Source organism: Kogia breviceps, chromosome 11 (assembly GCF_026419965.1).
Source record: "Kogia breviceps isolate mKogBre1 chromosome 11, mKogBre1 haplotype 1, whole genome shotgun sequence".
In the NCBI taxonomy this organism is placed as follows: domain Eukaryota; kingdom Metazoa; phylum Chordata; class Mammalia; order Artiodactyla; family Physeteridae; genus Kogia; species Kogia breviceps.
The window spans coordinates 58,871,301-58,896,591 of NC_081320.1; the positions used below are offsets into that span (position 1 = coordinate 58,871,301).

The following is a 25,291-nucleotide window of genomic DNA, read 5'->3' on the forward strand; positions in this document are numbered from 1 at the left end:
AGAACATTGTTTCACTGAGAGCCAGTTTTCAAGTAATAGTTTAAGAAAATACTGATAGCTTTAAAAAAAAAAGCCACAATGACATTTTTGAATATAGCTATTTCTGATTTTTTGATTCAATGTATAATAAATTTGAAAACCAAAATGTTCAGTATATTGTATTTATTTTACATTGCTAAATGGCACTATATATAGTTGGTTCTAACAAATATTTGCAGGAAATAACTTGTGTCTGGTAATCATATTGAAGTTTTATTTGATGCAAGATATAACCTGAGGTGGTTTTAATTATTCATCTCTCCAGTCAGTGGATAGAGCTAGTAAACTAAGATTATATCGTAGTTTCCAAAATTATAGTTGGTAGTGATGGCTGTGGTTGATTGTGGTTAAGAAAACAGTCTTGTCTTATTGCAAATTGGGAAGGCTTGGCACAAACATCACCACTACTTGACAATTATTGGTCAATACAGTTGTTATTATTTAAGACAGAGGGCCCGTGTTACTGTTTATTAGCAAATGGCATGCTAAACTTTTCATCTGCCATGGTGTATTTTGTCTTTAGGAAATTTCAAAAAGATAACACTCCTGGAAATTTTCAAAGGATTCACTACTAAAATACTTTTTAAAGTGCTCTGTAGGGCCTGATACCCATGGATACCTTTGGGATCTTTTGGGATATAAAAGTGGACAGTAGCCATTAGTGTATAGATAGGTCTTTGTTACTTGTAGGTCCCTGGTGTAGATATGGTTTGTCTTTAGGGCCGTGGTGCTTAAACTTTTTTCCACTACCACATATACAGTGGGTATGGAACATGATCTCATATGTTCGTAAATGGGTAATGTGCAATGAATGTTGGGATAGCTGGAGTTCCACCCCTTTTCTTCACTCAGAAAAAAGTCAGAAAGCAAATAGTATATGAGAATGAGGTTGATAGGATGATTTATTTGAATCCACTTGAAATTTGCAGAAAACTGTGTATCATAAGATTGCTGTACTGCATAATTTGCTAGTGATGGGCCTAACAGTTAACCTGAATATACAAATATTGAGGTTGAGAATCTCCTTTAGGCCTTCATGGTTAGTGGGATCTGGGATATGCAGGCATAAAATAGTTGGGGAAATGTGAGCACTACTGAATGTATTTTAACTGTAATGAATTTTTATGTATGATGTCATTACAGGTTTTTTAAATAAGAAACTTTATCTTTCAGAGATAAAAATAACATTTTGGGGGGGCGGGGCATGCTTTGTGGCTTGTGGGATCTTAGTTCCCTGACCAGGGGCTGAACCTGTGCCCCCTAAACTGGAAGCACAGAGCCCTAACAACCGGACTGCCAGGGAATTCCAGAAAATAAAATATTTATGGATGAAATATGTCTGGGATTTGCTTCAAATAATTTAATTGGGGGATGGGGAACCACAGGGGAGCAAAAAATGAAAGGATTAGCCATGTATTTGTCATTGTTGAAGAAGTAATTGATTCATGGGGATTCATTATACTATTCTCTAGTTTTGTGTATGTTTGGATTTTTCTGTAGAAGTTGTTAAAATTAAAAATGTAATTTCTTTCATGTAATGATGCCTTTGTACTTTTTGGCTATTTTTCAGTTTATGTCTTTGGTTTTTTTGTTGTTGTTCTCTAGATTGCCCCAGTGGAAAATGACAATAGCTATGATGAACTGAAAAGAGATGCAAAGTTATGTTTATCACTAATGTCTCAGGGGTTGCTTTACCCTCATCAAGTGCCTTTGGTACTTCGGGTGCTAAAACAAGTAAGAGTGTATATCAAACACTTATATCTTTGGTTTACAATTCTAAGAATTTCACAAAGTCAGCTGTGGTACACACAACACCTGATACTTGCATTCATTTTGAGTTTTCTTTTAGTATGAGAGGAGACATATGTTGACCAAAGAAACAGATTTAGAATCTGTACCTGGCTCTGCCACCAACTTCTGCGACATTGGGCAGGTCACTCAACCCTAAATTTTCTATATACATAAAGAGCTAATTATTGAAGCACTTTGGATACAAAATGCTTATGAGGGAGAGGGTGGGCATTCTCTTTTACCATTTCCCCTTTATTTTATTCACTTGTATTTTCTGATCTGTGGTAGAAAGACCTAAGTGAGTATATATTTTCTGGCTGCATTTTTATTTATTTATTTAATTTATTTTTGGCTGTGCCACAAGGCATGTGGGATCTGTGGGATCTTAGTTCCCTGACCAGGGATTGAATCCATGCCCCCTGCAGTGGAAGTGTGGAGTCTTAACCATTGGACCACCAGGGAAGTCCTGTGGCTGCATTTTTAGTGTACTATGTGCTCAGCTTTATGCAGATTACACATGTGTTATATAATATAAAAAATGGACATGTTCCCATGGTTTCCCCTGAAAGATATTTTTTAATAGCCTCAAATGGTATTTTTTTGCAGTAGAATTTAGTAGTTCTCAATTTTGTTTGCTTTCATTACCCTACCGGCTACTATCAAAAGTAAAATAAAATAATGTGGAAGCGTTGGAGGATTTAAGAGTCATTAATTATAAATAATTCTTCTAAAATTGACTTTTATTTGTGTCCCTTTCCCTTTACTCTGAACCATTCATTCATACATTCAGAATAACTAACTTTTACCTGAAATAGCTTGTGCAACCTTCTTTTTTAGAAGGAGGTATAAGATGAGCTTGCTCTACCTATACCTGTAAAAGTAGAGTTATATTGGAAGTCTATATTATTTGTAATTTCACTGTCATCTCATGTTATTGTCAGCACTGTTTTCATTATTTCTTCTAATTTCTCATTCACAGACAGCAAGAAGCAGTTCTTGGCATGCTAGATATACAGTACTGACCTACCTCCAGACCATGGTATTTTATAACCTCTTTATTTTCCTAAACAATGAAGATGCAGTTAAAGACATCAGGTGGCTGGTTATAAGTCTTTTGGAGGATGAACAGCTAGAGGTAAAATTTAGGTTATAGCCAACCGAAATTTAATAAATTTAAAGAAAGCATTATGGCGCCTCTTTTAAGAAGTATTTACACACTGATATGTAAAGAAAAAGTAACTTTAATTTTGACATAGCCCTATGTGATTAGTTTTGATACCCCAATCATTTCCTGTAGTACAGATGGAAACAAACATTGGACACGTTCTTGTTCTGGCTTCTCTTTGCAATTGGGCAGATAACATTTATGAACCACAGTTTTCTTAATGTATGAAATTGCAGGTAACACTCTACTTACCTTACTGATTTTTAAAGGGCTAATAGGAATGTGTATGAGGGCAGTTGCAAGAGAATGAAAATCTACACATAGGTGCTATTATTCAGTAGATTTAAGATAAGATTGTCCCTTTTTATTTTCCTTGGTAGAGAAATTAAAGTCAACTTTTTTGCTGAAGTAGCATTAAATAAGATATAACTGTCTAAATTGGCCTTAGGTAAAGAAAATGTAATTGAAAATCTTGTGAAATGTTTGCTTATTTTATTTTATGGACTTTATGGGTTTTCCAGGTAATGGAGCACTCCCAGTAATTATCTGTATTTTATTTGAGAGCACTGAAAATAGATTTGTATCCCTAGGAAACTGGGAATGGAAATTTCTCCACCTCCCTTATGAACCTATGAATTCTGCATTCCAGCTTTCTTGTGTTCTGGGAGCAGATATGTCCAGTTCCTAGGGTACTCACCAGTGGTTATAACTCTGACAGGCTTCGATTAAAATATTTGCAGCTATCTGTAAAATTTTTTTAGACTATTTTTTTTTATTATTAAACTTAAAGGAATGGAAATGGAAAGGTGGAAATCTCAAAAGTCAGTGTTTCCTACCTTTAAATATTATAGCAAAATGGACTGTTTTGGGGACCTTGTTTTAGAACATTTTTATAGATTATTCTTGTATTTTATTCCATGTAGGAGGCTTAAACTTAGCTGTTACTATAAACATAAGCATGACATTTATTAAAACTATCAGTTTTAAAACATGTGGTACTGAATATCAGTAATAATTAGCCAGAAGTATACATGATAATATTGGGGAAAAAAAACTTTGTGGTAATCTAAATGAGAAATGTTTAAAGAAAACTTTATTAAGATTTAAAGGAAAATTTTTAGAAATGTTAGGAAATTTTTTATAGATAAAAAAGCTAAATACCTTTTTTGCTTACCTTGTAAAGTTAATTATTATAGACATGTACAGACTGACCCTTGGAACAAAATATCACAAAAGTAGATGCCACTACCAGGAAAGAGAACAATTCAGTTAGAGGTGTTTGGGTAATTTGATAGCAGCTTGGAGAAAAAAAAAATAGATTAGAACATCTCACATTGAAGTGTATTCCAGATATAGTATAGATACACCCTCCTACCCCCGCCAAACACATACTTTTTACTTAGAGAAAGTAGGAGAAATGAATTTGGATATTTATGTGAACTGTGAGCCGAGAATGACATTCTGAGTATTTAAGTCAATAGATTTCACAAATCCAGAGATGGACAGATCTGACCACAAGAATGTTAGAAACTCATCAGTTTAATTGGTCAAGCATCAAACTAGAGAAAAACATAAGACCATTAAGACCTTGAGGAGTAGATAGTGGTGGTGGTATCATATATGTATGGGTGAAAACAGTATAAGCAGTAAACAAAAGTCAAACCTCTCTTAATGACCAGAAAAATACAAACTTAAAACAATGAGACTCTTAATTTCATGTCCTCCACCCACCAAAGACAAAAATGTGTAATAATAATAACCAGTGTTGGTAAGTTAAAACCTAGTATTCCCATTAGTTTTGTATCATAGTATGTTAGCACTGGCTCTTTGAAAAGCAACCAGTAGCCACAAAATTAATAGTAAAGTTGGAGATATATTGAAATTTAGTAATCCCAATTCTTAGAATTAGCCATGTCCTAAGATAATACATTGCAATATGGAAAAATTATATAAATTAAGGGTTTTGTAGCATAGTAGTGAGAAGTTGAAAGCATTCTAGTCAATAGTTGAGTATAAAAATAAATCATGGTATGAAAGGAAATAATGCAACCAAGTATGAAGTAGTAAAACATTTTATAATGTATTTCATATAATAATGTAATAAAAGTAGCAAAGAATATGTTAACCCCCAAACTGTCACATTGAAAAATTTAAGAAAAAAATCTTTTGAATGAATAAGTAGCAAAGCGTTTGAGTGGGTTTTTTTCAAATTATTATTGCCTTTCCTTATGACTATTCAGCAGAAATTTTTGTGATATATTTGAGATAACCTTTTACAGCTTTTTTGTCTTCCCAAAACTTGAGTTCCCATTTCAATCTGAAATGGACTGTTAAACACTCTTCATTTAGTACTTCTATAAACTGTATTTATAGTCTGACAACAACCTGTGAAATTCATGAGTTAAAATGGATATAAATCTCTACTATGTATGCCAATTATAGAAATTATCCTGTATCTTTATTACCAGTGAAAACAACAACAGCAGTTGTTTTAAGAGATGTAGAGTCTAGGAAAATTTTATTTTAATGTCAGGCTCTGGCACTGCTTTTACAGTGACACCCCAGATAAGAACTATCAGTCAGTGAGAAAATAATTAATGTATGGAGAAATTTAATTTTGTATAGCATGGTTAACCATTAAACTTTCTGTGAACCTGGTGTAGTGACTCGTCCATCTTGAGGCCACAGACCCTTTGAGAATCTGATGAAATCTCTATTAAGAAACTGCAAAAGAGCATTTACACAATTTGTATACAAATATCAGGGAAAATCCCCACCCCAGTTCCCTTACCACTCTTTTCATCTCCCCAGGCTTAGGATCTTGGCTCTAATGGAAGTGATTGTCTTCTATAGGTTCGAGAAATGGCTGCTACCACCTTAAGTGGTCTGTTACAGTGTAACTTCCTTACCATGGACAGTCCTATGCAGATTCATTTTGAGCAACTTTGCAAAACAAAACTACCGAAGAAAAGGAAACGAGACCCTGGTTTTGTAGGAGATACGAATACGATTCCTTCTGCAGGTAACAAGACTGATGGAAAACACCTTTTGGGAATTAACCAGGTTTAACTCAACAAATATTTATCGAATGCTTGTATGTGCCTAGGTCTATGCTAGGTACCGGGAATAGCTGACCCTGCTTTTGAGAAGCTTTGCATATAGAAGGCAAGACCTGGGGTGTAAAAGCTGAAATTGAGAGAGGTACTAAGGAATGTGTACACGGCTGCATACAACTATTGTAGTAAATCAAGCCTGTACCCACCCACCTGAAATCTCTTTATAAAGAGAGGTATCCAGAATTAGTTATTTTGGAGGATCTAAAATATTTGTTTTTAGAATTTATAACTTATGTGTAAATGTACTAAGAGAAAAAAACTAAGAAAACAAGCCTTGCTTTCATTTGGAGAGAGAAAAATCATTACTTCCCTAGGCGTTTGATAGAGGGTGAGAACACTCATTATTCTACAGGAGCTTCCACTCGAATTGAGCATGAAGGTAAACAAGAGAATGAGATCTGATGACTGTGTCATGTTTAAAGAGAAATTTAAATGTGATTGCAAAGAAGCATCCGATCTTGCCACTGTTAACTACAAATAGTCACAAGAATAATGGAAAGCATAGATGATTAGTAAGTGGGAAGCTGACTGAATTTGCAGAAAATGCTTGGAATATGAAGCTCTTAAGTGCTGATTATAGCAAGGTTTTAATTTTGTTTTTAATTTTGTTGAAGTATAGTTGATTTACAGTGCTCTATGGTAGGACCTTGCCGTTTATCCATCTTGTATTTAATAGTTTGCCTCTGCTGACCCCACACTCCCAGTCCTTCCCACCTACCCCTCTGCCCCGCAACCACAAGTCTGTTCTCTGTATCTACTAGGGTTTTGATTACGTCATATAGTTACCTAATAGCAATTTCCAATAAAATACCAATATATATTTTAGTTTTTTTGCTTGAAAACTGTGTTTTTAATAATTAAGTACCAAAGTAGTTTTAGGTTTTTGTTATAACCAAATGGCATTGTTTATGACTACTCCAAATTCCTTTTTCTTAATTTCAACTCCCTATCCACAGCATTTCATGTATACACATATAATAGACTTACAAACACATACATGCACACATCTTTATTAAAAAACAATGAGAATTTGAAAGCACTTTAATGTAACTTCTATCACTAAAAAGGAAGAATAGAGGCCCTGTAGAATACAGACACATAGCAGTTCTGTTTTGCGGAATACAGACATTCCACATTCATGGTGTGTTTACCTAATGAATTGATGCATTCTGTAGGAGGTAGTCACATCCAGAAAAGTGGGATCTAATTTTTACTGGTGATTTTTTTTTTAGGATCAGATATTGCACTTTCACATATGATATGAATTGATCAAAAAAGCCATTACTATGTTAGTTTTACCAAATACATGACACATTTCTGGACCTAAATATAATCATGCTGTCATTGAGGGACGGCTATAGGATGTTTTTAGTTTAGCCTTAAAATCATGTTTTTGATATGTGTGCATACAGAGTCACTTTTTTTTTTTTTTTTTTTTTTTTGTGGTACACGGACCTCTCACTGTGGTGGCCTCTCCCGTTGCGGAGCACAGGCTCCGGACGCGCAGGCTCAGCGGCCATGGCTCACGGGCCCAGCCGCTCCACGGCACGTGGGATCCTCCCGGACCGGGGCACAAACCCGCGTCCCCTGCATCGGCAGGTGGACTCTCAGCCACTGTGCCACCAGGGAAGCCCCAGAGTCACTTTTAAATGCAGAAACATTGGAAACAACTAGCGTGATCGAAAACTAATTTATTTCACTGTAGCAAGTGCAATAGAGTCCTGTAAATATTTGCACATATATTGCTGTTTTCTTTGCAGAGTTGGTCAAACGCCATGCTGGGGTGCTGGGACTCGGTGCATGTGTTCTTTCTAGTCCTTACGATGTTCCCACCTGGATGCCCCAGCTCCTTATGAATCTCAGTGCACATCTGAATGATCCTCAGCCTATTGAGGTAAAATTCTCCCTTGTTAGTTTCTTTGCACATATATTATCAGTGATATTTTGTAAGAAACCATTTATACTAATCTATATACTCTGGATCTTCTGCTTTGATAAAGCTCCTAGTCCTACCTCTGCCAGAGCCAAGTTACTCATCAATAATTATTAAAACCTTGCAGAGACCCTGCTGCCTGTATATTTGAGATCTTTTGGTAGCAAGGAAATTACCATAGCTTCTGTCCCTCAGAGTCCAGTGGAAGTAAGGTATTGTCAGTGTTGTCAGAATAAATTTTATGCTTCTATTTCACTAGCATTTTATATCTAGGAAGTATCTAACTGGGAGCTAATATTAAACAGGAAAATGTGATGGTATTATTTAGTGAACACCTGTGTTCCTACATTAAACAACTTGGAAGACCAATGACTTTGTCCTTTTCACTTTGATAAATAGATGTAAGTATATATTGAAACTGGTTTAATAATGTGGTGCGAGTTCTGGTCACTTTTCCTAAATTGCAGCTGGTACTAACTCTAAAGAAGTAAGCTTGTGGCTTTTTGAAGTAAGATTGGTTTATTGGTTTTGTAGCTCTTGGTGAAGCGTTAAGATCTGAAGTCTAGAAGGATTGTTATTTAGCTAAAGGTATCCTAAATATAACCCTGGAGAGGTTAAAGTAAAATGTATGTGGGTTGCCTACTCTACAGATGACTGTAAAAAAGACCTTATCCAATTTCCGAAGGACGCACCATGACAACTGGCAAGAACACAAACAGCAATTCACTGATGACCAGCTGCTTGTTCTCACCGATCTCCTCGTGTCACCCTGCTATTACGCATAGAAAGGTGAGGCAGCAAAGTTTAAAGAAGTCTGACATCCTCAAATGTCATTGGTTTGATAACTGAGAAGCGGGTATTCCTAAGTTTTTTCTTTCATGACTTTTACTATGGCCAGTGGAAGTTAAGTTCCCAGAGAATTTTATCCTTTCTTCTCTGCTTTAGGTATTAAGCAGAGAATTGATGTGACTGCTTTTGGGCCTTTATACATGAGTGGGCTTATGGTTAGATAAAAGAAAAGAGATCTTACTCTTAATTGTCTCCTGAGTGGGGCCTGGCCATTTTGGGTTGTCGTAGGGATTCTAGGTTCTACAGTTGTGAAAACATTTCATCTGGATTCTTAACTATTTATCATCCATTCTGTATTAAAGAGGGAGGACCCAGAAACCTTTCTACTGAGATAGGATGACTGAAGATTTCATTTGCTGGGCTCTTAGAGTTGGATGTCCTGTTGTCTAACTGAAATTTTTTTCCTCCTTGATACAGATGAGTAGTCCTCACTTCGAGCTCTTTTCATCAAAAATTCCAGATCCTCAGGTACCATCTGTGGTGGCTTTCTGCAGGTTTTAAAACCCTGCCTCTGTTGAGCTCTTATCATTTTGGTGGTTTCTGTGTTTGGTCTCATTAGTCTGCGTTCCACAGGTTCTCAGCTGCCATTTGATTTCCTAACTTGTCCAGAAGTATTTCTGGAATATTAATCACTTTTTATTTGAGGTATCAGACAAAGCCATAATGTCTCAGACGAGAAATAATTACCCAGAATGATCATGGCATCCAAGACCAGACAGAGTCTAGGAACTCATTACGAAACAGTTTACTTGGAATGGAGAAGGCCCATCTGTAATACAGATCCTGTCATTTCATTCATCTCAAGTTATTTTGAATTCTTTCCAAATGGCTGTTGGGTTTAGATGGTAGTAGGCCTGTGGGCCATAAATCTGAAGCCTTGAGAGCCTTGGGTCTGGAGAGCCATGAAGAGGGAAGGAAAAGGGGGCAAGTCTTGAACCCAGCCAAGGACCTGATGGATTGCTCGACCAAGACACAGAAGTGAAGTCTGTGTCCACGTGTTTCCCACAGACTGGAGTTTTTGGTGCTGAATAGAAGAGCAATTGCTGAAAAACTAGGGGTTTGGTGAATAAATTTTTGATTGATATGTATGTATACAATGTGTGATTTTGCAAATAAACAGCAACAACAATAAAAACCCTGACTGGTTGATTTTTACCTGTACTTTTTGCAAATATTGTTTGACCCTCTTTGAAAACTGTTACACTTGACTAATGGAAGTCTGCTGTGTTTGTGGAAATTCTGTAATTTTTTTCCTCTTTAAAATTTTTTTTTCCTTTTCCTTTTTTTTTTTTTTTTTTTTTGCCTGAAGAATCGTTGAGACTAATAAGTCTTAATATTTATTTGACTTGTTTAATAAATGTTACATAGATGTAAAAGACTGTATAAACTGTAGAAATAGCATTGGCAAGACTTTGTACAAATGCAACCTCTTACACAACACCACTGTGTAATTAATTTGTAAAGATACACATATAGCTCTTTATTATAGTGATTTTTTTTGGCTTTTGTACCAATTGAATGCCATTTTTTGTGTGTTTTTAAATTATTTTCTTTATCTTTTCATGTTATAAAAGCTGAGGTGTGGGTTTTTTGAGTTTATTTATCATTAGAATGTCTGAACTTTTATGTAACTTTTTGTGCACATCTCTAAATGCGAACACCACATGTTTGCCTATGACCAGTTTATAGAACTCAAGGTATCTTCTCGGTTCAAGTAATTCACAAGTTGGTGAATGTCATCTTGCAGCCCACCCTGTACAGTCTTCCTTAAAGGAACACTACGGTATATTTTTTAGTATCTACTTGCTGAATGACTCGATACAGACCTAAGCACAGCAGAGGTCCTGGTACAGTATTTAAGTGTCAGCATACACAGGCGTAATCCCTGTATAGTGTAGTGCCAAACTGATTATTTCAATTGTGTAACTAGTTTAAAACCCAATAAATGGATTGTTTTTAACACCTGGCTTTTGTCTTCATTACAAGGAGAAGACAGTTCTGTAGCCAGTGACCCTCATGGATTCCTTTTGCATTCATAGATCTGGATCCGTAAATTCATGCCCTCTGACCAGAGTGAATTATCTAGATCAGACCTGTCCAGCACAATAGGTCATAGCCATGTGTGACTATTTACATTTAAATTAAATTAAAAATTCCTCAGTCTCAATAGTCACATTTCAAATGCTCATCAGCCACTTTTGGCTAGTGGTTACCGTGTTAAATAGGTAGGTGAATGTTTTCATCATCACAGAAAGTTCTGTTGGACAACACTGGTCTAGATGATTGATTCTCAAATTGATGGGCCTAGAATGTGAAATTTAGTTCATGCTCCCAGCTCATGATATTGATGCCTGGTCCTGAAACCACAGTTTGAGCAGTGAGGTTTTATGTTGTACTGACCACTTCAATTTTTCCTAGCCAGGCTGTATGAAAATACACTGCCGTAGGTGAGGTTCCTAAAATGGGGAATTAAAAAATATAAGATACTGGGCACCCACTGTGTTCCTCAGTCAGAATTTCTGTGGTTGGGACTCAGGCATCAACGTCTTTTAAAAGCTTTAAAATTCTTTTAAAAGCTCCGTAAATGCTTCAGTTGTGCAGCCAGGATTGAGCACCACTGGTGACGACTCCTAAGGCCCACTCTAGGCCTAAAAGCAGGGCACCTTAATCACATGCCCAATGTGATTCTGATACCAGGCTTAGAAGTTGCTTCTTACTTTGATACCCTAACTGGTTATATTGTGAATTATTTAATTCCTAAATTTTCTATCCGTGGCCTCAAGAATGAAAAGGAGGAGGGAGAGAAAAGGGATGAATGGCCACCATTGTCTAAATTCTTAAATGGATGTTGCATTCAAAAGAATGGAGACCGATAGCAGGAACAGTGTTAAGGGGACGCAAGTGTTAAGGGTTTGGGGGGTGTTGTGTGTAGGCAGACCAGTGTTTAGAAGTCACTGCTGATTGGGCCTGAAAGACTGAGCTAAGGCAGGTTTCAGGTGGGGAAGGGGGGGGGCAGTGAGTGGTAGGAAATAAGGGGAGGAGAAAGCCTATATCTTTAATGTTATATGAGCCAATAAATAATCTTTAGTTTCTGAATGAATCCTTTAAAAAAGAAAGAATTTGCAAATTGTGTTTCAAAATTTGGGAGGAAAATTTACCTACCTATTTTCTTAAAGTTAATTATTAGTAATGTGTTCAGAGAGAACCAGTGAGGAATTTTGTCTTACTGGAAAAATTAACTTTCTACAGACTTTGTAGTTATTTTTGCGGCTAAGGGCCATTTGTCTTGTTACTGTCACTGTTTTGGGTATTCCCTCATTGTTGAACATCAAGGTTTTCAGTTTTCTCTACTACAGATCACACTGCAGTGAACATTTTCATCCTTTCATACTTAACACTTGTTTCTTTTATTCAGGTATTTCCGTAGGATAAATTCCAAGGAGTGAGATTCTTACGTCATGAATCTAAACATTTTAATGGCTCTCATGTTCTTTCCTCAAAGTGCATGTGTCAATTTGCATTGTCAATGTGGTGTGTATTAGAATGTTGGTTTCCCTGCCAATTGATAGCCTATTCATATCTTAACATACTTAGAGTCAGCCCTGCTTGTTTATGTGTAGATTTCCACTTTGTGACTATTAACCAGTGTTCTTTCCAATTTGACACACTGCTGATAAGTTTTGTAGGCAGTAAGTTTTGTAGGCATGATCGTAGTAGCTTTCGTCTTGTTGATTGTGCTTAACTAGTTCTGGAACTTTGATGGTTCCAGATTTCCTCTTCTAGCTCTCTAGAATCCTTTACAACTTGTGAAATTTTTTTTTTTTTTGAAGTTATTTCTAAATTCTGATAGCATAGTCAACCCCTGGACTGGGTATCTACCTCATAAATTATCCAGCCCTCTTGATTTTCTCTTGATGAAAGCAGAGTGGTGGGGGTGGCTGGGAAAAATATATGCGTAAATCCAATTATTTGGTACTTGTTGGTGCCGAACTGTTCTATTTTAGAAGATAAACTATCGGCCAAAATAGGTGTTTCAATAGCAGTGTCCTAAGTACTTCACTTGAATGGAACTTTCTGGTTTTCTGGCACTCGGTGAAGGAAAGAACATTCAAGTAGCACTCTGTGTTTCCAAGTGGTACCCTCTGAGAAGGTCAGAAAAGTAGTAAGATCCTAGTTACCCAGGTTGGGACACTGAAGTAGTAAAGAGTTTAACTGGCTTTGTTTTGTGCCCAGAGTAACAAACATATTTGTGAATGCTACTTGACAACTCTTGAGACTAAAACCCACTTTTATGAGTTCATTATTTTGGACGTACTGTGCACTTTAGAAGGAGAAGCTGGTAAATTTTTTGGTTTGTGTCCTTGCTTACTAAAATTAGCTGCATGCATTGCACCATTGCTTTTCAAGATGACTTACATTGAACACAACATTGAGTAACGTCGATGATTTCTTGGCTTGGTTATTTCATTTGCATGGGTAGTTTCTTTGCATTTGTTTCCTAGTAGTTATGCCCTTTGCTGAGTTCCCTCAATAAATTCATTAATACTTTCAGAGAGCTGAGAGGAGAAAAAATTACGTTATAGTTGGTTTGATTTAAAGTCTGTTGCAATGACTTGATTTACAGATTCTGTGTCTCAAAGTACCAAACTGGACGACAACGCCAGTTTGATCTAGGAGAAAAAGTATTAGCTACAGCGTAGAGAGGAGCTAGGAAGGCGGACTCGGGAGCGCCAGGAATGGGGGGACGTGGGCGGCGGGCCGACCAGAAGCCTGGGAAGCCCCCAGATCCCGCCAAGACCGACGTGAAGCCTGGCCACGCCTCGCTGTCCACGGTCTCCACCTTCTAAGGTCCAAGGCCCCCATGGGTCGCGCTGTGTCCGTCGGTGCCCCCACCTTTGCCCTCCTCTCCACCTAGTCCGCTCCCCCTCTTCCTCGGTATGTCAGCTCGTAACAGCCTCGGGGAGCCACCACTACCCGAGCGGCAAAACGGCGCGCCTGAGACCACTCTCGGCGCGGAGGACGGAGCTCGGGGCGGCGGGAGCGGTCGGGCCCCAGGGCAACGGGAGGCCCGCGAGTTGTCGAGGGCGCGGGGGCAGGCGGGGCGCCGAGCCGGAGTGTCCGGCGTGGGGGTGGGGGGCGGCGCCCTCGGCGTCTCCGTGACTGCGCCTCCGCGCCCCGGCTTGCCGCGGCTCCCGGGATGCGCGGAGGCGGCGGCGATGGCGATGATGCCTCTAGCCCTGCATCCACCCGGGCGGCGGGCGGAGCTGGGGTCCGGGCTGCGATATGGAGGAGGAGGGGCGGCGCTGCGGCCTCCGGGCAGGTGAGAGACCACGGGCCCCTGGAGGAGGACGACCCCGCGGGGACCGGGAGGGCCGGGCCCCGAGAAGCCGCCGGGTGAGCGAGGAGGCGGCCGCACAGGTCCAGGCCTGGCTGCTGTGCACCTGCGCTCCTGGCGCGGCCTGTGGGGAAACCATCTCGCGCCTGCCCTGCCGGTTCCCCGGCCCCGCGGCGCCCGTGGAACCCTCCCCCACCGCCCATGCCCTGCCTGAGCCCTCCTCACCTCACCAACCCTCTGCTGCATCTTTTACACGCTTCCCTGGACCGACCTAGGCCCTCCTTACCATAACCTTCCCCAGCCAGGGGAGCCCTTACCCATCTCAAGTCCCTGGTCTGGGTCGCTATGCCCTCTCAGAAGTCTCCCACAACATTCTCACACTGGGGGTGCTCCACAGCCTCCCCTCTCCCTCATCCACTGACAGACCCGACCCTATCAGCTGCTCTGGGCTTCAAAAGGTAGTTCCACTGGGGAGAAAGAGCATGGCCTCTGAAATCAGATAAATCTGGCTTGAATCTTAGTGGCCTTGGACAAGTCATCTAACTTCCCTGATGTTGTCCTTATCAATACAAATACAGTGGGAATAATAATAATAATAGTACAGAACCTTGTTTTCTTGTGAGGGTTGGTTAGACTGAAAATGCCTGCCCTCGAGGAACTGGGGATATAATGAGAAAACAAGAGTTGTAAGAATCCAGGTCATGAGTTGACTTGTAAAAGCTCATATAAAATGTTTTAATATGTACTAAAATATTAAGACAGCACACTAGATTATCAGAGGCTCTTCACACACATCCTAATGAGAAATCATTGCTGTACAATTTTCACTTCCTATTTCTTGCTTACTTTAGGCTTTCTCCTTCTTAGTTGTAATAAGATGCATATGATATGAATTCATTCCTTCTTATTGTGCTTAATATGTTTTCTTCTTAAAACTGGTGTTCCAACTTAACATTTTTCTGATTTTATTACTTTAATTACATCTTCTTCCAGAACTTGTTTATGGTCCCAGAGATAAAGAGTAACTTGTATGCTTGCATTGAAAAGAATGTTGGTAACCTTTATTTAATATTTAGGAGTAAGTAGCAAATAGGTATTCATTTACCACCCCCCTCCCCCAAATAAGTGAGTTTTATAGTTCTGCTATCATAGCTTTTCCCCAAATTGTCATCTCAGCCTCCTCTTTCTTAAAGTCTCAGAAGTTGGTCCTAATACCTGGGTTTACTTTCCCTCCATTTCCTTACTGCTTCTAAAGTTTCCCTGCCCAAACCTTTACTTCTGTTCTGTCTTCTGCTTTTTCTCCCTTTTCTCTTCCCAGCCTCTGATTCCTTCCTTTTTTTTCTAATTATCCCAAATCAGAATGATTTATAGTTACTTTATACCAGAACCATAATTTTTCAACCTTGCCAAAAAGGTACATGGAATTGTGTGGTGTGTGTGTGTGTGTGTGTGTGTGTGTGTGTGTGTGTGTATGTCTGTATTCAAATTTTGGGCTCCAGGAACTTTGAGTTGGGAAGGGATTGCAAAACCTACTTCATAGGATTATAATGAGAATGAGATAAAGTTTGATAACCTATAATGAAATAAAGTTTGATAACCTATGTAAAGCTTCTAGTAGAAGTGCCTGGCATATAATAACCACCCAGTAAATTATAGCTGCTGTAACTGTCTTCTGACCTGGGACTCCCTGCCTTGATTGCTTTGCTATTCTGTTTAGCTTGGTGGTGGAGTGCTGCCTTTAAAGAGTAACTGCTTAGGATCAAATCCATATTGTACCCCTTTAAGATGGGTGCTCTCTCTCTGACTCAGTTTCCTCATCTTTAAAATAGAGATAAGTTATACTATCTCAGGGTTGTTTTGACGATTCAATATATTAATAGTGTGGAGCACTGAGAGCAGTGCCTGGCACATCACAAGCACTTAGTCAAGTGAACATACTAATGGTAAGACTGATCATTATATTCCTGACCCAGAATTCTACTTTATTTTTTCAGGTATTGAAAAAATTTAAGTTTATTGAAGCATTATAATTGGAGAGAAAGTGCAAGTTGCCCCTCAACTCCTCCAAATGCTTTTTTCCCCTTCTGCCTCTTATCCTTGACTAATGTTGGTGCCTCATCATTCCATTTTCCACTTTGCAAATTTCTCCCAGCCTGGGGTCTTCATAACTTCCATCATCCGCTTCTTTTTTATTACCCACTTACTCGATATTTTTCTTAGCATCCTAATTCCAGACTCTTCATCATTCTAATTTACCCAAGCCAAATTTCTGCTTCTCTCTTTGGGGTCAGGGGAATTTGTTATAAACAGTAGTATCCCCTTTCTGCTCTTCTTGCTTCCACAAATTGGATTTTCTCTTCAACTTCTTTTTTCATCAGTTAACCCCAATCCTCCAATTAACAGTTAAAAAATTAACAGTAAAAGTTTTTTTTTTTCACTACACAGGTATCAAAAAGGGTTCAGAAACAGGCACATACTCTTTTAAGTGAAAATAATAAGCTATCCATTATTATTTTTTTAAAATTCTAATCATCAAGGAACAAAAGGTCAGGATTAATTTTTCTATCTCTTTTATATAAGGAAAGTACAGAAAAGTTGGTCCTACTTCCCAGTGGAGAAATTCATTATATTGTTATGATCTGCACTTTTGACCATTGAGAATGTAGAAGAGGTTATCTTCTTCCTTCATGAAGGACACCAGTTAGTTTTATGGATCTCCCCAGGACTGAAATTTGTCTGATACTCACTGGCACAGCTGTACCTATTATTGAATGCTGGGTGACTTCTGTATTGGGTGGTCCACAGCTCCTGCTTGGAGGCCCCAGTAATCCCTCACTAACCAGGCCCCTTCCTCTGTACCCCATGATTCAGCAACTAAAAAGGGTTAACCCTAGGACAGCTGGAGGCCTCTGGGACTCAGCTTGAGCTGGTGGTTAAATATTCTGAACATCACCCCTGGACCTCCCCAATACCACTGGTTATTCCTAAAATATTGGATTAAAGCAAGTTCTTTTTGGTTTCCAAGAGCATTGCACCAGTCTCCAAGGAACAACTTAAGCTGTACCACTGGAAGCATCTTTGGGAGCGGGGTGGGCACCAGGCCACACAGGGCTTTGGGATTTGGGACAACAGAACATTGTGTGAGTGTATTTTAAATCTCATTGCAAAATGGAAAAAAAAAAATGTTAAGAAAGTAAAGGACCAAGAAGAAAAAGAAGTTGTTCTTTAAAAGTAGAGGCTGTGTCTTATTCATCTTTGCACCCACAGTACCTAGCATAAAGCTGGAGGAGAGATGCACACGGTAGATGTAAACTGGGTGAATGCATGCATGAATGGGTGCATGCCTCCTGCTTCTTCACGAGGATATTCCTGCTGGGATAATGATAACTCACATTTATATAGAGTTTGCAGAGTGGTGCTTCGCACCTTGTAAATCTCAAATATAATTCTGACACCCTTCATTACTTCCATTTTTTCCCCTCTCAAATATAGTCCTACACAAAGTTCTTTTCCAAAGGAGAGTGTGGAGTTGGCCAAGAAATCACAAATAGGGAGAAGAAAATATAAAGGAAAATAAAGGATTCTTCCTAGGAAAAGAAGTCAGATTTGTTAGTGATGTGTGGGAGTTACGTAAAAGGCCACAGGATATACTTCAAAAGTAGCCTCTTGCTTATACGTCAGGCACAGCACGTGCTGTTTCTTGCCTCTCCTTCTGCTGGAAGACCTACTCCCCTTCTCCCAGCCTGTCTGTCCCCCACTCCCTGCCCCTCGCCTTTCACCCAGCTAGCTTCTCCTTATCGAGAGCTGCTTCAGCCTGTCTCAGCCTCCATCCCAGGCTGGATTATGCCCCCCTTCTTTTCCTTCCACAGTGTGCTGCCATCAGCTGATTTGCCACATTTGGCTGCAATTACATAGGTTGATCTCCAACTACATTGTGATCTCTTTCGTGGAGAGATCATGTTCTCGTGTCTTCAGTGTCTGGCACTGCAGAGTTTCTGAAGGTAACATCTGCACACCCATCCTTCAATCACAATCTCAAGGGGTGAGGCCCAGGAATCTGTTTTTTGTTTAACCCACTCCAGATGATGCTTAAACTAGTTTGAAAACCACTGTGTCATAAAACCTGAAATCAGCTGGATGAATGTATTTTGAGGTCTTTGTGTCTTTCCTGTGTGGGGTTTTGCAAGGAGAAATGCTTTCTGGGTCAGAGCTGAAAAAGTCTAGTGCTTTTGTAAAAGATCATGAGGTCACTCTTCTTTCTCCATTAATTCCTTTCTGTTTCTGGGTATGCATTTTTGTGCGCAGGCTTCTCTGCCTTGGGCCTCTTTTGTCAAATATCGCTCATCTGTGAGTTGAGGCCCTGACTCCCTTCACACAGAAGGAAGTCATCTCTCTGAAGATGAACTCAACGGACCTCCCTCAGGATGCTCCCAACACTACCCTGCTACATGTGCCTCACTCCCAGGGAGAAAACAGCACTGCTCTCCAGGAAGACCTCCAGGACCTCATCCACACGGCCACCTTGGTGAGCTGTACCTTTCTGCTCGCAATCATCTTCTGCTTGGGCTCTTACGGCAACTTCATTGTCTTCTTGTCCTTCTTTGATCCGGCCTTCAGGAAATTCAGAACCAACTTTGATTTCATGGTCCTGAACCTGTCCTTCTGTGACCTCTTCATTTGTGGCGTGACGGCCCCCATGTTCACCTTTGTGTTGTTCTTCAGTTCAGCCAGCGGCATACCGGATGCTTTCTGCTTCACCTTCCACCTCACCAGCTCCGGCTTCATCATCATGTCCCTCAAGACAGTGGCGGTGATTGCCCTGCACCGGCTCCGCATGGTGTTGGGGAAGCAGCCGAACCGCACGGCCTCCTTTCTCTGCACCTTGCTCCTCACTTTGCTCCTCTGGGCCACCAGTTTCACCCTCGCCACCTTGGCCACCCTGAAAACCAGCAAGTCCCACCTCTGCCTTCCCATGTCCAGTCTGATTGCCCGAGAAGGGAAAGCCATCCTGTCTCTCTATGTGGTCGACTTCACCTTTTGTGTTGCTGTGGTGTCTGTGTCTTACATCATGATTGCTCAGACCCTGCGGAAAAATGCTCAAGTCAGAAAGTGCCCCCCTGTGATCACAGTTGATGCTTCCAGACCACAGCCTTTCATGGGGGCCCCTGGGAAGGGAGGTGGAGATCCCATCCAGTGTACCATGCCAGCTCTGTACAGGAACCAGAATTACAACAAACTGCAGCACGTTCAGACCCACGGATACACCAAGAGTCCCAACCAGCTGCCAACCCCTGCAGCCAGCCGGCTCCAGCTGGTGTCGGCCGTCAATCTCTCCACGGCTAAGGATTCCAAGGCGGTGGTCACCTGTGTGATCATTGTGCTGTCGGTCCTGGTGTGCTGCCTTCCACTGGGAATCTCCTTGGTGCAGGTGGTTCTGTCCAGCAATGGGAGCTTCATTCTTTACCAGTTTGAACTGTTCGGTTTTACGCTTGTATTTTTCAAGTCAGGATTAAACCCTTTTATATATTCTCGGAACAGTGCAGGGCTGAGGAGGAAAGTGCTGTGGTGTCTGCAGTACGTAGGCCTGGGTTTTTTCTGCTGCAAACAGAAGACTCGACTCCGAGCCATGGGAAAGGGAAACCTCGAAGTCAACAGAAACAAATCCTCCCATCATGAAACAAACTCTGCCTACATGTTGTCTCCAAAGCCCCAGAAGAAATTTGTGGACCAGGCCTGTGGCCCAAGTCATTCGAAGGAAAGTGTGGTCAGTCCCAAGATGTCTGCTGGACATCAACACTATGGTCAGAGCAGCTCAACCCCCATCAACACTCGGATTGAGCCGTACTACAGTATCTATAACAGCAGCCCGTCCCAGGAAGAGAGCATCCCACACAACTTACAGCCAGTAAATTCTTTTGGATTTGCCAATTCATATATTGCCATGCATTATCACACAACTAATGATTTAATGCAAGAGTATGATAGCACTTCAGCCAAGCAGATTCCAGTCCCCTCTGTTTAGTCATGGAGGCTAGAGAATCTTATGTATATGTTTTTGTTTCTGATACTAATTGATTTTTTAAAATTCTGTGAGACCAGAGATACATCAAAACTTAACGACCTAGACAGTTGACACTAATGACTTCCTTTTGTCTGAAGTATTAGCATCTATTGGTTTGCTTTGCAGTTTCTTGACATTTTAAGCATTGATGTAAAAGTTTATTATTTTACACCTGACCTGTGCTCCAATCTTTTGTACTAAACTTTTAAATAGATGCCAGGGAATGATCATGCTACTGTATTAAAGTAGGGAATGAACTGATTATGGTCATTTGAGTCAATGTGATGGTTCTTTGAAGTAAGTATGAGCTGGAATTTTTAAAGACTGTGAAGGTATCATCTTTACTGAGGCATTATTTTTATTAACTGAATTATACATTTTGAGTCTTTGAAGTGTTGAATTGGGATCAATATACTTTTTTGGTTGTAGTCTTACTGGAATAAATAATACATTGTTAAAGCAGAAAATCAGAAATGTATTATCTATAACTATTTTTACCAAAAATACACAGCATTAGTTACTTTCTTTTCATAAGACAGCCAACTAAGAATAGGGTATTAAGATTATTACCATTTCTAATTATAGACATTATTATTGTGTCAGCTGAGTAGCTGTATAGTTCTTTTAAAAAAAAAGTCTGTTTTTTCTTGCTAAAAACGAATTATTCTATTTCAGAATGATCTTACCCAAGAAACCTAGTGAGGAGGACTGTATCTATAGTAGAGGGGTGCTCTTCCTGGGGTAGTAGGCACTAACTGTAGTCATCTCATCAGGGTGCTGTTATGTGGGAAGCAGGCTAGACTGTTGTATATAGACTCTTTTATGTGCAAGAAGGCATAAGGATGAGATGGGGGTGTTTCGATTTATGCTTTCCTTCTGTGTGAGAATGATTTGTTAACAACCTGACGAAGACTATCTAAGTAACTATTTAGAAAATTTTTTTGGTCTTTGTTTATATATTACCATGGTAGAAAAATTCTTAAGATGATCTGTTTTTAAACTAATTGTGCTATTTCTCTCCCATGCATCTTAAACTGGAAATGGGCAATAAGGCAAAATAGATAAAGTATTTCTACACTTAAAACTTATTTTATTATATACTCTGTGATTCCTAGCATAAGAACTGTAAACTTATATTTTTATGTAAAAATGTTTTCATTATACAGTTGGCATTTGAACTCAATACAATTTTGGAACTATAACTTCTAGACAAGATGAGCATCAAGATACAAAACCGATCTTTATAAATTGTTATATTCAAGAACTGTTATTGCAGATTGGAAGGTACTTTATCCCTTGGATGAAAGGTGTTCACTTTATAGCATCCTCTCCCATGCTGTTCCCAAATACAGAGGTCATGAGACACATGGAGAAGACAGCTGGTACTCAGCTAGAACTCTGCTTAGTCTCATCTAATAACTCTTACCTTCCAGGATCAACCAGTCATTTCTACTTCTGAGGCTTAAGTATGAGATATGGATTTTATTTTGCTGTTAAATTCACCTTTTCGGACTCTCTCCCTTCTTTCCTTCTCTCCCTTTTGTTCTTTTATTTTTGCTATTAACTTTTATAACAGAAGAGAAAATATACACTCTTCTTTTTTTCCTTTGGTAATTGAATGCTATTTTTGGAAGTCACTATGACCTATTTCAACTGTGCTTTTATATTTTTAATACAACACTATTTTCATTTATTAATACTTCCATGAGGTAGGTTCGTATATTACCTCTTTTTAACAAAGAATTAAGAAATATAATATCCTCTCCCAAGATCATTTGAAGAATTGTGGCAAATTAGGAATGAAACTTTTGTCTAAATTCAGAACCTGGTATTTAATTCAATAAGCCAAACAGCTTTATAAGTAATAACATTGTAATCAAGAAGCTATTTCATACTTTTTAAGGTATGAATCTCTTTTTTGGCCAGGCATTTCAAATGTGACTCAATAAAAGATTTTTTAAAAAGTAATTTCTACTTGTAAAACTAAAAATGACAGGTTTCCTTTGTGACCTCTGAGTCTGAGATGATTTGACCCATCTTTGGGAGGTAAAAATCATAGCATAAAGAAAATAAGCATGTGCATATGAGGTATTCAGTCTCTTTATGCTCATCAAGAAATGATTGATTTAACTTACATGAAATACATAGCAGGCTAGATTCTTAGCCTTCCTGTATATTTATGTCTCTGAATCTATGTCTGTATGTAGATATATGTAGATACAGATACAGAGATAGATATATGTAACTTGTCTCTTCATAAGTTATATATGTCTATCTATATCTATGTCTATATGGAGATAAAGATATAAATAGACATATATAACTTTTCCATAAGGGCTAAAATGAGAACTTTTATAAAAGTAATGAGAATTCAGTTGAATATGACTAATTAGCAGGGTATATTAATTCTTTCTCTTGATGCTTTACTGTGATGCAAATTGTTCTGATGTTAACCATTAGGTCAGATTTGTATTTCTGATGCTTTTAATGTTCTTTTAAACTCATGTTTGGAAAATAAAAATAATGAAAAACCTAACATTTCTGAACATCAGACTTTAATACTTTTACTTTCCTGTCAATCATTTAAAAACCATCAGAGAATAGCAGTGTTGAAACTCAGAGAGAGTTCTTTTCCTTAAAAGACAAAATAACTTGTTTGACCACATTGTGTAGCATGCATTTGTGCTCAGAATAATCAAGAATAATTAGTTCCAAAGGTTAATTATTTACTAAACTAAGTTTATTACCCAGCAGGAAAACTCCTGACTAAGCATTTCAAAAACTTCTTTAAAGTGAAATGAATCTGGAAAAAGATACGGAATTCTGGATATTTCAGTTTATCGATCACGGTTTTAAGAATCAGAAAACATTAAGCAGAAAAGAACTGAATATCGGAAATCAGATGTCTTCTCAATCATTAAAAGGTCAAGTCTCTATGATGACGTGTCTGCAGGAAACATTCCAGAATAAACACTACCAGTCTGACTAGCCAGCAGAGCTGCTTTTTCTGCTACAGCCAGGAAGGGAAGGAGTGAGGAGGCCTCCTTGGACTTGAAGGACACCTGTTGAAGTAGACATCCAGAGATCAGGAAGCTGCTGCACTGCCACAACCTCTACAACTAACACTCTTGACACCTCCAAAGCAAATGCTGAACACCAAAGCAGTGCCGCAGAAAAACATTTGGCACCAGGTATTTAGTTGGCAGAACCCAATTTACATTTAAAACCCTAGTTTCTGTGAATCTGGAAAGTGTAGTTACACTAAAAAGATAAACTAAAAGGTTCAGAACAGATACTGAGTTCCAATCCACTCTGTCCACAATGGTCCATCTTTTTGGTGCTCAACATTTATAGCTGCTCCTTTAGCCATATTCCCAAAGAACACCAACTCTCCCATTTGAAATAATGCAACTTCTCTCATTTAAACAAAAACATGCCTCCTCTCCCCCAGAGGAAAGATGCAAAGTCCGATCAACTATTCTATTTCTCGGTAAAGTTACTCTTCTGGTTCAGTCAAAAATCTCTTTATATTCTGTAACCTAAGGATGAAATTGTAAAGTTTACCACTGTATGGTCAGGCCACTCAAGATGACTGCTCTCTTGCTCTCTGTACATCCCCTGCCCAACCAGTGCTTCACCTGCACCCTATTCACATGACTGACCTTCCTGTGAACTTGCCGCAGCTGGTGATTGTTCTTAGCAAAGGGGCAGTGAGAGGAGTGATAAGAGGCATGCCTATTGGTTTCCCTGGTAACTAATGAGCCCACCTGATGTCAATTCCCCTATAACTGGTAATTCCCCCCACAGGGAGCGAAGACTGCTGCCATGTCCTGCCCGTCGTCCACCACACACAGTTGCTCCAGGACCTTGCTTCAGACACGTAAGCTCACCCATCCATTAAACCATTTGATACCTACCAGGGTTCTTGGCCTACCCCAGTCAATAGAAATTGGTAAGAGGCCAGTCAAGAAATTCAGGCAAGGCTTTATTGGGGCCTCTGTTGCAGCAGGAGGGAGCGAAAACAAGTAACACGTTCCCTTGCTCCCTCCCCAAAGTGGAGGGAGCTGCTTCCTTCTATGGGGTGAGGGTAGGGGTGTGTCCAGGGGTCGAGCCAGAGGGGTGGCTTCAGTGCTTTGCCGACCCCTGTTGTTGGTGTTGAGTGCTGGGGGCATGTGCAGTACCCTGCTTTTGCTCGGACATCCTGTTTTTACTCCCAGCTCTTCAGAAGTGGCAGTTGGGGTTTTTTTGGTCTTTTTGTATCTTTTGTCTAGAATTTGCCCGAACTGTGCATGGACAGCGGCCACTTTTAGTCCCTTATAGTTTTCTTTGTATCAGTATTTTCTTGCTCCAGGAGACATTAGTCCAGGTGCAAGCATTGCAGCACTGCAGCAAAAGGTCCCAGCCTGTCTCACACTGATGTCTCTGTTGCTGACTCCAGGCTTTCTTCAGTCTTGAAGCTGGGCAAGCACAGGCCTTGTAGGCCTGTGGGGTACAGCCCAATAACCACCAACAAACACATCTTATAGGAAGTAGCAGAGAAAACAGGGTAAGAATAAGAAATAGGTTGAAATGTTTCATAAGGAAGAAAATATGGGTGCTAATATAGGCCTTACTTGCTTCTGATCAGGAAGTTGTGGTTGGTATTCTGTAACTTCCACTACTCTCTACTTCCTGTCCCTTTGCCCTCTGCTAGCATATTCCATAGTCTGAGAAAATAAATAATTTTATAAAATAGTGGAGGGAAGGAAATACTAAGAAAACAAAATTTAGGGAGTATAAAGCAGGATTACAGAAATAAAAACAGCAAGAAAATAAATGTAAATGCTTAATGTCATTTATAAAAGACAAAAATCCTTGAATTAAAAATATGTAGGGGACTTCCCTGGTGGCCCCATGGTTAACACTCCGTGCTCCCAATGCAAGGGGCCCAGGTTTGATCCCTGGTCAGGGAACTAGATCCCACATACATGCCGAAACTAAGAGTTCACATGCTTCAACTAAG

The 25,291-nt window shown here is 39.5% G+C and overlaps 2 protein-coding genes across 6 annotated transcripts in view; both read left to right on the forward strand.

The window, feature by feature from the left end:
• Nucleotides 1-10,853, forward strand: part of PSME4 (proteasome activator subunit 4) — a 102,236-nt gene extending 91,383 nt beyond the window's left edge. For both annotated transcript variants that reach the window (XM_067007603.1, XM_059078931.2), the window contains 6 exons: nucleotides 1,645-1,773; nucleotides 2,810-2,965; nucleotides 5,849-6,017; nucleotides 7,872-8,005; nucleotides 8,695-8,833; nucleotides 9,311-10,853. In XM_067007603.1, the coding sequence (XP_066863704.1) occupies nucleotides 1,645-1,773; nucleotides 2,810-2,965; nucleotides 5,849-6,017; nucleotides 7,872-8,005; nucleotides 8,695-8,829 (723 nt within the window). In that variant the 3' untranslated portion in view covers nucleotides 8,830-8,833; nucleotides 9,311-10,853. The remainder of the gene's footprint in view (nucleotides 1-1,644; nucleotides 1,774-2,809; nucleotides 2,966-5,848; nucleotides 6,018-7,871; nucleotides 8,006-8,694; nucleotides 8,834-9,310) is intronic.
• Nucleotides 10,854-14,059: 3,206 nt separating this feature from the next.
• GPR75 (G protein-coupled receptor 75) lies at nucleotides 14,060-24,829 on the forward strand. Of its 4 annotated transcripts, none has more exons than XR_010835539.1 (3): nucleotides 14,060-14,213; nucleotides 24,097-24,169; nucleotides 24,728-24,829. XR_010835539.1 is itself a non-coding variant. In XM_059078950.2 (2 exons), the coding sequence occupies exon 2, from the start codon at nucleotides 18,628-18,630 to the stop codon at nucleotides 20,248-20,250; it is 1,623 nt and encodes a 540-aa protein (XP_058934933.1). In that variant the 5' UTR covers nucleotides 14,060-14,213; nucleotides 18,534-18,627; the 3' UTR covers nucleotides 20,251-22,800. The 4 variants fall into 4 exon arrangements, 2 of the variants coding, with proteins under 2 accessions (XP_058934933.1, XP_066863705.1); XR_010835540.1 differs by lacking the exon at nucleotides 14,060-14,213 and adding an exon at nucleotides 23,143-23,480; XM_059078950.2 differs by lacking the exons at nucleotides 24,097-24,169; nucleotides 24,728-24,829 and adding an exon at nucleotides 18,534-22,800.
• Nucleotides 24,830-25,291: the final 462 nt, after the last annotated feature.

What these genes read in the sequence shown, in the direction of transcription:
- GPR75 (XM_059078950.2), top strand. Translation starts at nt 18,628, where the DNA reads ATGAACTCAACGGACCTCCCTCAGGATGCTCCCAACACTACCCTGCTA.